The 13,016-nt window shown below is 44.4% G+C and overlaps 1 protein-coding gene across 1 annotated transcript; it reads right to left on the bottom strand.

The window, feature by feature from the left end:
* Nucleotides 1-1,623: 1,623 nt before the first annotated feature.
* Nucleotides 1,624-8,802, bottom strand: LOC310781403 (C-reactive protein-like). Its single transcript, XM_083642025.1, has 5 exons — nt 8,747-8,802; nt 4,448-4,502; nt 3,554-3,656; nt 2,274-2,568; nt 1,624-2,122 (listed from the first exon to the last, which is right to left on the bottom strand). Exons 2-5 carry the CDS (start codon nt 4,500-4,502, stop codon nt 1,874-1,876), a joined length of 702 nt encoding a protein of 233 aa, XP_083498151.1. The 5' UTR covers nt 8,747-8,802; the 3' UTR covers nt 1,624-1,873.
* Nucleotides 8,803-13,016: the final 4,214 nt, after the last annotated feature.

Genomic DNA, 13,016 nt, shown 5'->3' on the forward strand with positions numbered 1-13,016 from the left:
TTCCCACCTGGGACGCTGTGAACGCTGAAGGAATGCGTGCCCGTCCGCATGTCCTCGAGTGCCCACCGCCCGGGTGGGGTCGTCAAAAGGGCCTTTCTGTGTGGAGTTTGCATGTTCTCCCCATGCCTCCCGGGGGTTTCCTTCATATAGGAACCCCTTCACCAAAACATGCAATATCCTGGTTGCTGATGTGGTGCCTCCTCTGGTCGTGAAGGGCGCCTGTTCGGAGGGAGGGGAACTCGTTGGAATAGCGTGATCCTCCCATGTGCTATGTCCTACCGGTGAAGCTTCCGCTGTCAGGTGAAAAGAAGCGGCTGGCTAACTGCCCATGTCTCGGAGGAAGCATGGAGCCAGTTTCGGCTCTCCCCAGATCGGCAGAGGGTGGAGCAGCAACCAGGATAAATATAAATTAGCACTAATGGGGGATAAAAATGGGATAAAAAATCGGGGGTTAAAAAAAAAAAAAAGTTTATGATTTTTGGTCCATATTGCCCAGCCCTATTCCAGACACATGATGAGGGGTGGAACTCCCCTCAGGCCTGCCCCAAGTAGAGGAGGAGGGACGCATACAAGACATGAGGACTATTCAGCAGCTTAAGGGGCTATTTAAGCTACCTCCAGGATGCTGGATATAGCTAGCACTATGACTACTGTACTTTCCCCTTTGTCTCTCCTTAGTTACAGTGGCCTCAGTCTTTACTGTTTACTAGCCTGGGTAAACCCAGCCCCCACGTGACCTGCTCTCAGAGTTCCCAGTCACTACGTGACTCGTGAGCAGGGTAAGCCTGAGAGCAGGTCACTGGGGGCTGGGTTTACCCAGGCTAACTGTTTACATCATCCTCATACACACAATCCCTTACAGAAAAAACATATGAGGTTCACATGTGTCCACATGTGAACCCCATGTGTCCACATGTGGTGAACATGTGGACAGATGTTAAATTTCACATGTGAAAACATGTGAAACACATGTGAACCCCATGGGAAGTGTGTGGTTTTGGAACATTTTCACATGTTTAACATGTTTTCCACATGTGGAAAACAACATTTACATGGGTTTCACATGTAATCACATGGGAATTTACATGGGTTTCACACATGTAAACACATTATGTAAACACATTTTCACATGTTTTCACACATGTGAAAATGTTCCAAAACCACACGCTTCCCATGGACAAAGCACATGTTCAACATGTGTTCCACATGTTTTCACATGTGAAATTTAACACATGCAATTCACATGTGCAAAATCACATGTGAATTGCATGTGTTTTTTTCTGTAAGGGATGTGTCACACAGCTTCACTCAAACACATTACTGATTATTTTCCAAACTAATTTCTATCTACTCCAATGTCCAAAGTGACATAGGATGGATTACTTTCCAACTGATGTCTCTCTACTCTCCACAGATTAGACCTGGAAATTAAACTGATTCTGTTTAATATCCAACTAATCTCTATCTATTGTCCACAGATTAGACATGTTATGTAGTAGTCTCTCAACAACAATTTCCCTTTATAATTGTTAGAATTTTCCTAAGGGTCCTAAGGGCAGATAGGCTGTAAGTGGTCTTAATTAAAGGCATCTAATAACTATTTCCAATCATTTCGAGGGTACAGTACACCACCAAAACCAGTTTTATGCTCAGTTCAGATTTAATATTTGGTTGGTATGCGCGAGTGCAGATATGAAGCACTCCACATTTCACAATCTTTGTCATTAATTAATGTGACATGACATGATCAACAAAAGAGAAACATGCAAACATTTCTACTTGATACAGTTGAGACAGATAAACCTTTTGGAAATGCTGTCACCTCACTATCAGCAGACGTAAAAGTAAGTCTGATTTTGACTTTACAAGACATTTAAGATCTTGATTTTTTTTCCAATTGTTTCTGGCATTTATTCACTTGTTTATTTTCCAGCAGCACTTTTCCTTCGAGCTCAAACTGCAGGGCCCTCCAGTTGAGCACATTGCCTGGGGTGAAGTTCAGATCCTCCACGTAGCGCATGATCTCACAGGATGACAGGACGTAGTCCCACATGTGGACATCAGACATCATGCCGTTGAAAGACTGGCTAATGTCAAACGCCCCACCATAGGAATCTTGCTCCTGTGGACATTGCAGAAAGAGTCAGATATTGAGTTACATAAGATTATTGTGCAATATTTTGTATATTAAAGACTTTAGAGTCAGTCAGAGTAAACTCATAACTTAGTATTCGTATAAGAAGACTATCAACTTTAGTGGCTAATAATTTCACCTGTCCTAAGATAATGATAGGTTTTCCTTTGATGTTTGTTCCGGAGCTGGAGAATTTCCTGGCACTGGGCTTTCCATCCAGCCACAGCTGTCCCAGTCCAGACTCAGAGTCCCAGCTGCCACAAATAGAGTGCCATGTGTTCAGCTGGTACTCCTGCCCTCCCATGTACGAATCAATGTTCCTGGCGCTGAGCGACATCTGATCAGCGGTTTTCTTGAACAGCAGGAAGTCATTGAAGGAAGCCTCCGTGGCCAGGGAGAACAGAACGTGGTTTCTGCTCAGGTCTGTAAAGGCCCTGTCGGCATACAAATAAATTCCCATGCATTAAGCCTTTCACAATCAGGAAGAATAGTGGGTTCCATTATGTGCATACTGTATAACACTCTGTAATACTCTATAATACTGTATAACACTCTGTAATACTCTATAATACTGTATAACACTCTTGTACAGTGTCATTTGAACTAGGCTTGCCTTTCCTGGTATACTAGTGCAGTGGTTTTCAAAGTGCAAAACAAAAGACGGAGAAATTGATATTTTTTGTTTTTGCTTCCACTGAAATGCTTTATGGTCAGTCATGATTCAGTAGGTCACTGGTTGGCTTGGTTCCAGCCTTAAAACTCGTTATATAAGGATTTTTCAAAATGCCTATGGAGAAAATGAATCGGGAACTCTCTTCCAGGACAAGAAACGTCACGTGACTGTTCAGCTCTATGGGGAAGGTCTATAAATGCTCAATTAAAAGATGTATTTGTAATTCCATTTTTAAATTGACTGTTTAATAGGTGATTTTGAAAATCCGTTTTCAAATTTAACTATTTATTGATGGATTAATCCTTCATTTGCGAATTCGTTTTGAAATTACTCTTTTTAAATGTACAATTAGATAATGATTAATCAAACATTTCATTACATTTCAAATGACTCTGTGGGTCCTCCATAAAGGACACCTTCCTGCCATTCTGTGGAACAGGTTACCAATAACAATGCACATTAAATTGATTGATTGATTGCGTTGTTAGCTTCAAGTCCTCTTTGAAAAAATGGCTGAGTGGCCCTCTCCCCTCTTAAATGATTACCGTATGGATTAGATTGTTGTAGTTTTATATCGTATATTGTGGTCTTATTGTCTAATAATGTATGTTTAGAAGCTGGCTGCGCGCACAGACACACACCCACACACACACACACACACACACACACACACACACACACACACACACACACACACACACACACAATAAAGAATTTCAACCAATCAATCAACATGTTTATAGCACCTGAGACAGACAGTTACAGCGCTGAATTCCTCTCTTGATGTTTCCAGCTTCACATGAGCTGTCTTGGTGTTTTGCGGGAAGGTGAACATTTTCCCTGAAAGATCTAAACCAACATAGAGTTTCAAAATCAGAATCTAAAATGATAATGCAAATTATACATGAACTAGAAGTGCACTCAGAGTGCAGACCTCACCACTATGGGCAGTATACAGTATGGTGATTTATAGAGATACATTTCATCTGACTATTTTGTACACTAGGCATCTCATGCTCGATTCTTGAAACAGTCATTGCCCACATTGCCAAATTTATAGATAGATAGATAGATAGATAGATAGATAGATAGATAGATAGATAGATAGATAGATAGATAGATAGATAGATAGATAGATGCTGTAGATAGATAGATTGATAGATTGATAGATTGATAAATTGATAGAATGATGAAGTAATTGATTGATTTAACCCTAACCCAGATCCTCCTGGACCTGGACCAAGATGATTGCCACAATGCCTATGACATCATCAGTGCCTATGGCATCATCAGTGATGTCACAAGATGATTTTGGCTCTCATGACATCACTGATGACATCATCAGTCTTATGACATCACTGTCACAATGCCTATGACACCATCAGTGGGACAAGGATTTAAACAGAGAACAGACAGAGAATTAAACATTGCCCACTTGCTCCCTTTTAAGATTAGCATTCAAGACTTGAATGCTAAGATCCCCCAAAATCTATAAATCCCCCCTATCTGAAGAACATAAGGGGGGAATTCCCCCCCAGTTTGCAAAGTGAATTTTAAGCCGTGCACGTAATGCCATACATTGCAAAGCTTGCAAATCTAACATTTATTTCAGTCCATTAAATAAATAAGCTGTGCAGTACCTTCAGGAGCTGCAGCACATGCTGTCACCATCACCAGTAGAATTAGGAACTTCATCTAATGCAAAAACAACACATCATTTAGATACACAAGGGAAAATGCTCAGATTAAATAAAATGCATTAGGTTTTACTACTACATTATTACTACTACTACCGTTTCACATGAATTTAGTGAATTTGCTTTTACTGCTGAAAAACCACAAAAAGTACATCTAAGATACAGTGGACATGTCTTGAGCTTGCCTTGTGGTCTGTGCAAGTTTCAGGATGTTGTGTGCAACAATAAGGCTTTTCACACTGCTATCACGGCTATCTAAGCCCTGGGCTAAGAGTAGGGCTAAGATAGCCCCAGGCTAACTTAGCCCCATTTCACACTGGCAACTTTTAGCCCTGTGTTTAGATGGAAAGTCAGGGTATGCCCATAAGGTTGGGGATAATTAAATTAGGCATAGTTTGGTTGCTAAGAAATTGACATATGTCCGTTTGCAAGATGTGCATCTATATTTCTCATTCTCTCCCCACCTCCTCCCTCCCCCTGCTCTCTTCTCCCCCACACCCCCCCCTTCCCCTCTCCTGCTCTCTCCTCTTGCTCCTTCCCCACCTCCTATACCCTCCAACATCTCCCATTCCCTCCTCACCCCATCACTCTCTCACATTCCCCCTGCTCTTCTCCCTTCTCCTGCTCTCTCCTCTGCTCTCTCTTCATTTCTATATTTTCTATATTATCAATTGTTCAAATGTTATCTTTATTCTGTATATTCTTGTTACTGTTGTGTCAGCTAGAATCAGCTAGACATACTTTCTGTGAAGCCCTCTGAGACATGCTTGTGAATTAGGGCTATATAAATAAACTTGACTTGACTTGACTTGATAACCGTGCTGCAGAGCAGGGCCAGCTAGCCGGGGCTGAAGTCAGGGTTAGCCCACTTTGGAGTGGGCCAGGATTGTGCAAGTGTGAAAGCTTTCTTACAGCCCGTTCACACCATACGCCGAAGCAACGCTCAACCTACGCTGAACCTACGCTGAACCCACAAGTTTCATTTCGGCGTCCTTGTTAACGGGCGAAGCCGTTCACACCAGCTGCGTGCGTGCCTTGCTCAAGGCACGCTCAAGCAATCGTTCAGGATTCAGTCCTATTTTTTCCAAGCATGACACGTGAAGCGTGAAGCTGCCAGACATGAAGTCAATGGGAGTTGTGGACGGGCTCAAGGCGTGCCGAGCGAGGCGCTGTGGAAAAGAGAAGGATTCTTGTCTGACCGGTTAAGCGTCAGCTCAGCTTGAGCCTGCCCCAAGCTTCAGTTCTGTTTATGTTAAGCGCCAGGTGTGAACAAAGGCTTAGCCCCAGGCTAAGAGACTGAGTTAGGGGCACTTTACACGAGGACGGTTTCCTATGGAATTATTTTATCGTTAGTGCCTCCCTTTTAGACGGCGACGGCGAATTTGGGCTTAGGAAACGACACATTTTGAAACCACCTTCCAGAGTGAAATTCTTGGTGATGCTTCCCGCTGAGCGCTCCATGTAATCGCTTGAGACGGCTCATTTCAGGAACTCTGACGTGTGCGCGATTACGCCATAGCCGTGCGCGAGTTGGCAACCATTTTCAAAATAAAACATCAGTATGAATGAAGTTTGGCAACATTCAAAATTAAGCTACACTGCGGCCAACTTCAGTTACATGTTCATAACGTTACTGCTGCGAGGAGCCGATGTCTGTACCCGGTCGGCATTTAACGTTAGTTACAAAAGCACGTCGACAGTGTTTTCTCACTGCCAGTAGCCTACAGTGGGGTTTGACAGATAGCTAGTCCGACCGGTGTCAGCACAGTCAGCGCTGCCGGTCCTCGCTGCTCGTTAAAGATTTCCAATAGGTGTTATTCTGATAAACTGGTCACATATATGTTACGTTCTCACCCGACAAATATTAAAACTTTAAAACAGTTTTTTTTTTTTTTTTTTTTTGAAAACAGCTTTTTGGCAAGTCTAAATTACTGCGGTAGGCGTACTCTACTTCTGTGTTTAAAACCGGAAAGACGATTACGAAATGACGTCATGCAGAAGCGTCCTTGTATGGGCAAAGAATAAGGTGATCACACTGCCACCTAGCGACCTGGCATGTACATTACGGCGTTTTAAAAATTCAACAACGCTCATGTAAACAGGGAGAAGGTGTGAAGGAAAAGGTGTGAAGGAAACGCTATTGTGTCGTTTCTTCCAGAAACTGTCCTCGTGTAAAGGGCCCCTTAATCCCGGATAAGTGTAGTGTGAAAAGCTCTATTGCAGGGATTGACTTGCTTTGCCTGGCTGGGGTCGGTTTGCAAAATGACAGGAGGCCAGGGGCCAGTTATTAAACAAACATTAACAATATATTTCTTTCTGTAGTGGATTGTAGGTTTTTAGGGTGTCAGTCGGAGTTTAGTCTGACAATTTTGTGCACACAGGATAGTTAGGTTAAGTGAAGTTAGTGAAGTACATATAAGTGCCTGGTTGGTGAGTAGGCGGCAGGCAAAACTTGATAATTTAGCTGGAGCTCAGTCAAACTTTATTTAACATTAGTTTTCATTGTGAATTAGAAAATGGTCGGGGGGCCACTTGGCAACCTATCGCGGGCCGCATCTGGCCCCCGGGCCGCAAGTTGAGTATCACTGCCATATTGCATGAGATGGTGAGATATGTTCTCCTCCCTGTGTGGGGGCGATTTTGTGTGTTTCCTTCCTTCAGATTTCTGAGTCAGATACACACAGACGACACTTTAATATCACAAAAAAAGCCACATCAACAACAAACACTGCAAATTAGCTTATTTTCTTCTCCTCCTTCGTCCACTTATTTTTTAATATATATACATAATCACATTATTTGACATGATATAAACGTTACCTGTCTCTTCGCTGTTGGAATCATAACACTGGATATTGCTAAACAGCGTCTGATATTGGGAAGTAAACATTATGTTTAAAGTGCACATTGAACCTTCACCAAGGTTTTGTAACGTAGCAAAACTCTTTAAATCTGGACATACCGTAGGCTACAGTAACGCTGCTGAATGCACACTTACTGTGCACATATTTGAGCAGAATAGCTGATAATACTCGGGAGTGGCATATTTCGTTGTGGGGAGGCACAGGATTGACATTGCTGGGATTTCTGTTTCAGACATATAATTAGACCCTGACTCTACTTGATGTGCAGAAGACGGTTGTTCTACGTGAAAATGTTGTTTATATGTTTCTGGATCCATTTCCTTGACACAATGGAGCCAAGGTGACTCAATGAGGAGTTATGTTTATCTTGCTTTCTGTAACTTTCTTGAGATTGTTCTGGATTACATTTGTCCCTATATGTCCTATAGGCCTACCTGTTTTCTGGCCTTAGTCCTGGATAAAATAAAATTATGTAAAATAATGTCATTATGTACAATATATATTAAAAAGGAAGTGGAAGAAGAAAAGAAGCTAAGTTGCAGTCTAAAATATATAGCCTACTGTACATATAATTGTTGGAGTGCTGTTGTTGATGTCATGTGGTTTTTTGTGAGCTGCTGTGTCAGCCTGATTACTGATAAGCATCGCCTGTGACTGACTCAGATGATTTGACACTAAGCACACTGAAGAAGGGCATCTGGCCCGAACGTTTGTGCAGCCAATACAATTTAAATAGCCAATCAAACTTATTGGAGTGCTGTCCTGGAGTCATTCCTTCATGACGCATAATTCATTTGCAAAATAAATTTGAGGCCCTGTGCTCTAGAAACATTTAGTCATATAAAATACACTCTAATCATTTTCTGAATTGGGGTGTAAATATTATACTATAATATATAATATAATATAATATAATATAATATAATATAATATAATATAATATAATATAATATAATAAAAGTTATTTATACCCGCTATTTATACCTGGGTGCAAATAGCATCTGCCTTATTATTAATTTACACCTAATCCCTAGGCCAACTCCTAATCCTGAAAAATAATTTCAACCCTTTTGAAGTCAGTGTAAACAATCCAAAATTCTAAATGTTATTCTTTTCCTTTGTTATTGTCATCTATAGTGGTTATTTGTATAAAAACACAATTTGATGATTGTATCTTTTTTTAAATTTGTGCTTTGATTTAATAAAATGTAACTCCATTTGTAACTTGAGTTACTTGACAAAGTAACTGGTATAATATTACTGAAAGTAATAAGTTATATTACTGAGTTACTGCTAAAAGTAATATATTACATGTAATATGTTACTTTTGTAATGAGTTACCCCCAACACTGCAGGCGAGAAGTATTTAAAATCTTACCTTTGCTCTGATGAGAGTTGATCTAATGAGGTTAGACTAACAGCAGCAGGTAGCAGATTGTCATGGAAGAGGAAACACAGACTTTATATACTGTTTTGTCTGTGTACTTTGGGTTCAAGAACTGGCAATCTGTCATCTTCTAATTATGACAGTACCAACAGAAGTCTTTAAAATAATCCATAATCTGTTGCCACAAGGTATCAATGAATTATTTTAAGACAGTCGCGTTACTGCCTTGAGTAAATACAGTTACATCAAATGATTTAGAATTACATACAAGGATGAACTGCTAATGTTGACTGATGCTACCCTGTGGCTTGGCTGCTTTGGCAAGATATGCTTTCCATGTGCTACTGACCAGGATGACCAGGATGATGTTCCTGGAACAACTCTTACTTGGGGAAATCAGATGGTGCTAATCCTTAGAAGTTAATGTCATGACAAATAAGCATACAGTCCAGAGGGATTTGTTCAACAATTAAAGAATTAGCCTACACCCGGTGGCGCCACTGACAGACGAGATGGAGGCGATGACTGAAGAGACTGTGGTGTCAGACTGCATCGCAAACGAAGTCTTGGCCTACGCTGGCACATCAGAGAGATGAAGGTGGACCCACTACTGTCCCCCCTGCTGCAGATCCAGGAACTGCTGTTTCATGTCAATCACACCAACTACAGCTATGCTGCAACCCTTGGTGCATCAAATATATTCCTAAAGTAGTCTGGGGCCAAAAACCTCGTTCTGTGTCTTCCGGCTATGGGCGGAACGTAGGAACCAATAAGTGCTTCAAAGATGTAATGTTATGGATCCTGCAAGTTTCTTCAAGTACTTCTTTGAATACTTTGTTTGGTATGTCCATGCTTCTTATTTTTTCTCTAACTCGTAGCGACTGCCGAGGTTAGGCTGCCTACTGCAGCATTTCTATGGGGGAACGAAAACACTGCGGACCGGAACACAGGACCGGAACACGGGGCGGCCTGTAGTAAAGGGTACCAGGCTGTTCTCCACGGGAAGAACCTTGTGACGCGAGGTTATTTCTAAAGAGGAAAATATACACACAATGCATCCCCCCCCCCTTTTTTTTTATGGCCACAGGTTTTGAATTTTAGAATGGGAATATTCTAGTCTCAGCTTTCAAAATGCCCCTCAATGAATTTCCTTAGACATACTTTGTCTGCATACTTTACACTGCATATAGAGACTTGCTCCCTTGGTTTATTGTATGTTACGTTTCGGTCATTGCGACCTTCATCATCATCACCTTCATCAGAATGAGGGAGAGAGTCATTCTGATGAAGGTCGTCATGGCCCGAAACGTAACAGACAATAAAGCAACTGGGAGCAAGTCTATATTATGCAGTGTGCTGACTCTACTTTTATCTTTGAAAAAAGTATTTACTTAAAATGTGTCACCATAGCAATTAAGCGTCTTGATATTCATCTCTCTGCAGGGCTCAGTGGGTTCTTTTTAGTTCAGCTGAAATCGGCTTCCAGGATGTGAAGGCATTTGATATTTTCTTATCTTCACACCAATTGAGAAGCGTGTTGTTTATCTTCATGTTTGGATGGTGTTTCAAGATTCAAGATTCAAGATTCAAGATTTTTATTCTCACTCCATGGTACAAGTATCACGTGTGAAATTCTTGTGCTGTGGACTCCGTTTACAACATAGTACAAATATAACAGGGCATATGAGTGCAAAAACAGCAAGAGACACAACAACAATAAGGCAGTACAGTGATAAGACAAGTCAGAGACAGTGGCATATTCACTGCACATAGGTGCACATGTCGTGTGCATACTTTAGACGTGCTTAAACATTTTAAATTCGACGTATTTGACAAACAGGTGCAAATAGCATGTACCTTATTAAACATACAATTAAACATTAGACATACGTAATGGTAGCAGCTACAGTACGGTACAGTACGGCTACTACACTATTTGTGTGGTAACTGTCTGCCTTTCCGAAGCCCTGCCACTCCGAACGTTAACTTCCATTATTCGGACTGGCGGTCGCTCACCTTTTTTTCATAGGCCCCACCATTACGAAAATTCCTGCCTTCATTATTCGAAATGTCGGCCCTTCCTCGTTTTTCTAAAGGAGCCGCCATTCAGAAGTGCCGACCTTATGTTTAGGCGTGGGGGTGGGAGAGGTTAGGTTTTGGGTTTAGGGTCTGGGGGAGGTTAGGTTCAGGCATGGGGGGAGGTTAGGTTTGGCGTGGGGCTGGGAGAGTAAATAAATAAGTTATGTTTATACAGCAGCTTTCACAGACAGTCAAATCAAGTTCGGAGTGGCGGACCTTATGGAAATCGGAGTGGTGGGATTTCTGAGTGGCAATATTTCTGAGTGCCGATATTTCGGAGTGGCAGAACGTCGGAGTGGCAGCACGTCGGAGTGGCAGCATGTAACCTATTTGTGTATGTTAAGGAGTCTCGTGGCCTGCGGGAAGAAACTGTTCCTCAAGCGATTTGTGCATGCTTTTGGAACCCTGTATCTCCTCCCTGAGGGTAACAGGGAGAACAGGCTGTTGTGGGGATGGTTTGTGTCTTTGATGATCTTCAGGGACCTCCTGAGGCACCGCTGTTTATACAGTTCATGCAGTTCTGGCAACTCACATCCTGTTACGTGCTGGGCCGCGCGTCTCACTCTCCGTAGCGCCCTGCGGTCCATGGTGGTACAGTTCCCGTACCAGGTGGTGAAGCAGCCAGTCAGCAGGCTTTCAATGGTGCCTCTGTAGAAGTCCCTAAGGATTTCTGTCCTTAGCCCAAATTTCTTCAGGCGCCTGAGTCCGTGTATTCGCTGTTGGGCCTTTTTGACAACCGTGGCGGTGTGACCGGCCCACGTCAGGTCCTGGTCGATGTTGACTCCCAGGTACTTGAAGCTGTCCACCCTTTCCACCACTGTGCCGTTGATGGTGATTGGGAGGTGTGCGCCCCCCCCCCCCCCCCTCCTGTAGTCTACAATGATCTCCTTGGTCTTGGAGACGTTCAGAGAGAGGTGGTTGTCCTGGCACCATTGTTCCAGGGCCCCCACCTCTTCTCTGTAGGCCGTCTCGTCGCCCCCCGAGATCAGCCCCACGACTGCTGTGTCATCTGCAAACTTCACGATGGTGTTCGAAGTTTGAGTCGCCACGCAGTCGTGGGTGTAGAGGTCGTACCAGAAGGGGCTGGAGACGCACCCCTGGGGCGCTCCTATGCTGATGGTCAATGGGGAGGAGGTGAGGTTGCCCACCCTCACCACCTGGCGGCAGTCTGTCAGGAAATCCAGGATCCAGTCACACATTGCTGTGTTTAGTCCCAGGTCCTTGAGCTTGCGTACCAGCCTGGAGGGTACTATGGTGTTGAATGCTGAGCTGTAGTCCACGAACAGCATTCTTACATAGGTGTCCTTCCCCTCCAGGTGGGACAGGGCGGTGTGGAGCATGTGTCCTACTGCGTCCGCTGTGCTCCTGTTGGGGCGGTATGCGAATTGTAGCGGGTCGTGGTCCGGGGGGAGTGTGGGGCGGATCTTTGATATGACCAGCTTTTCAAAGCACTTGCTGGCTATTGGCGTGAGGGCTATTGGGCGCCAGTCATTGAGGCTGGTCACTTTCTGCTGCTTGGGAATGGGGATGATTGTCGCTGCTTTGAAGCAGGAGGGAACTCGTCGGAGGGAGAGAGACTGGTTGAAAATGTCTGTGAATACGCCTGCCTGGTGGGCGCAGGCCTTGAGGACCCGCCCGGGGATGCCGTCCGGGCCGGCCGCCTTGCGTGGGTTGATACGCAGGAACGACCGGCGCACCTCACCCTCAGTGATGGTGAGAGGGTGGTCTAGGTCTGTGGGGGGTGGGAGGTGGGGGGGTTTGGTGGTTAGGTGGGAATGGGAGGGGGTGGGGGTGCTGAGGGGTGGGGGGGAGGAGGGCAGTGGGGGTGGTGGGGGGGGGGGGAGGAGGAGGGGTGGTGGGGGGCGGAGAGGGGGAGGGGTGATGGGGGGGGAGAGGTGGCAGGGGGGGAGGAGAGGAGGGGAGGGGTGATGGGGGGAGAGAGGTGGCGGAGAGGGGGAGGGGTGATGGGGGGGAGAGGTGGCATGGGGGGGAGGAGAGGAGGGGAGGGGTGATGGGGGGAGAGAGGTGGCAGGGGGGAGGAGAGGAGGGGGGGAGGGGGGGTGGTGGGGGGAGGAGAGAGGGGGCGGTGATGGGGGGGAGGGGAGGAGGAGGGGTGGTGGGGGGGAGGAGAGAGGGGGGGGTGATGGGGGGGAGGAGAGGAGGAGAGGGGTGGGAGAGGAGG

This window comes from Poromitra crassiceps (genome assembly GCF_964638095.1).
Source record: "Poromitra crassiceps genome assembly, chromosome: 8".
NCBI lineage: Eukaryota > Metazoa > Chordata > Actinopteri > Beryciformes > Melamphaidae > Poromitra > Poromitra crassiceps.

Excerpts from the sequence above, each read along its gene's own strand:
- LOC310781403 (XM_083642025.1), bottom strand. The coding sequence starts at position 4,502 with ATGAAGTTCCTAATTCTACTGGTGATGGTGACAGCATGTGCTGCAGCT. Across the intron at positions 3,657-4,447 it reads ATGTGCTGCAGCTCCTGAAG|ATCTTTCAGGGAAAATGTTC; the intron begins GTACTGCACAGC and ends ATGTTGGTTTAG. Across the intron at positions 2,569-3,553 it reads GCTGTAACTGTCTGTCTCAG|GGCCTTTACAGACCTGAGCA; the intron begins GTGCTATAAACA and ends GTATGCCGACAG.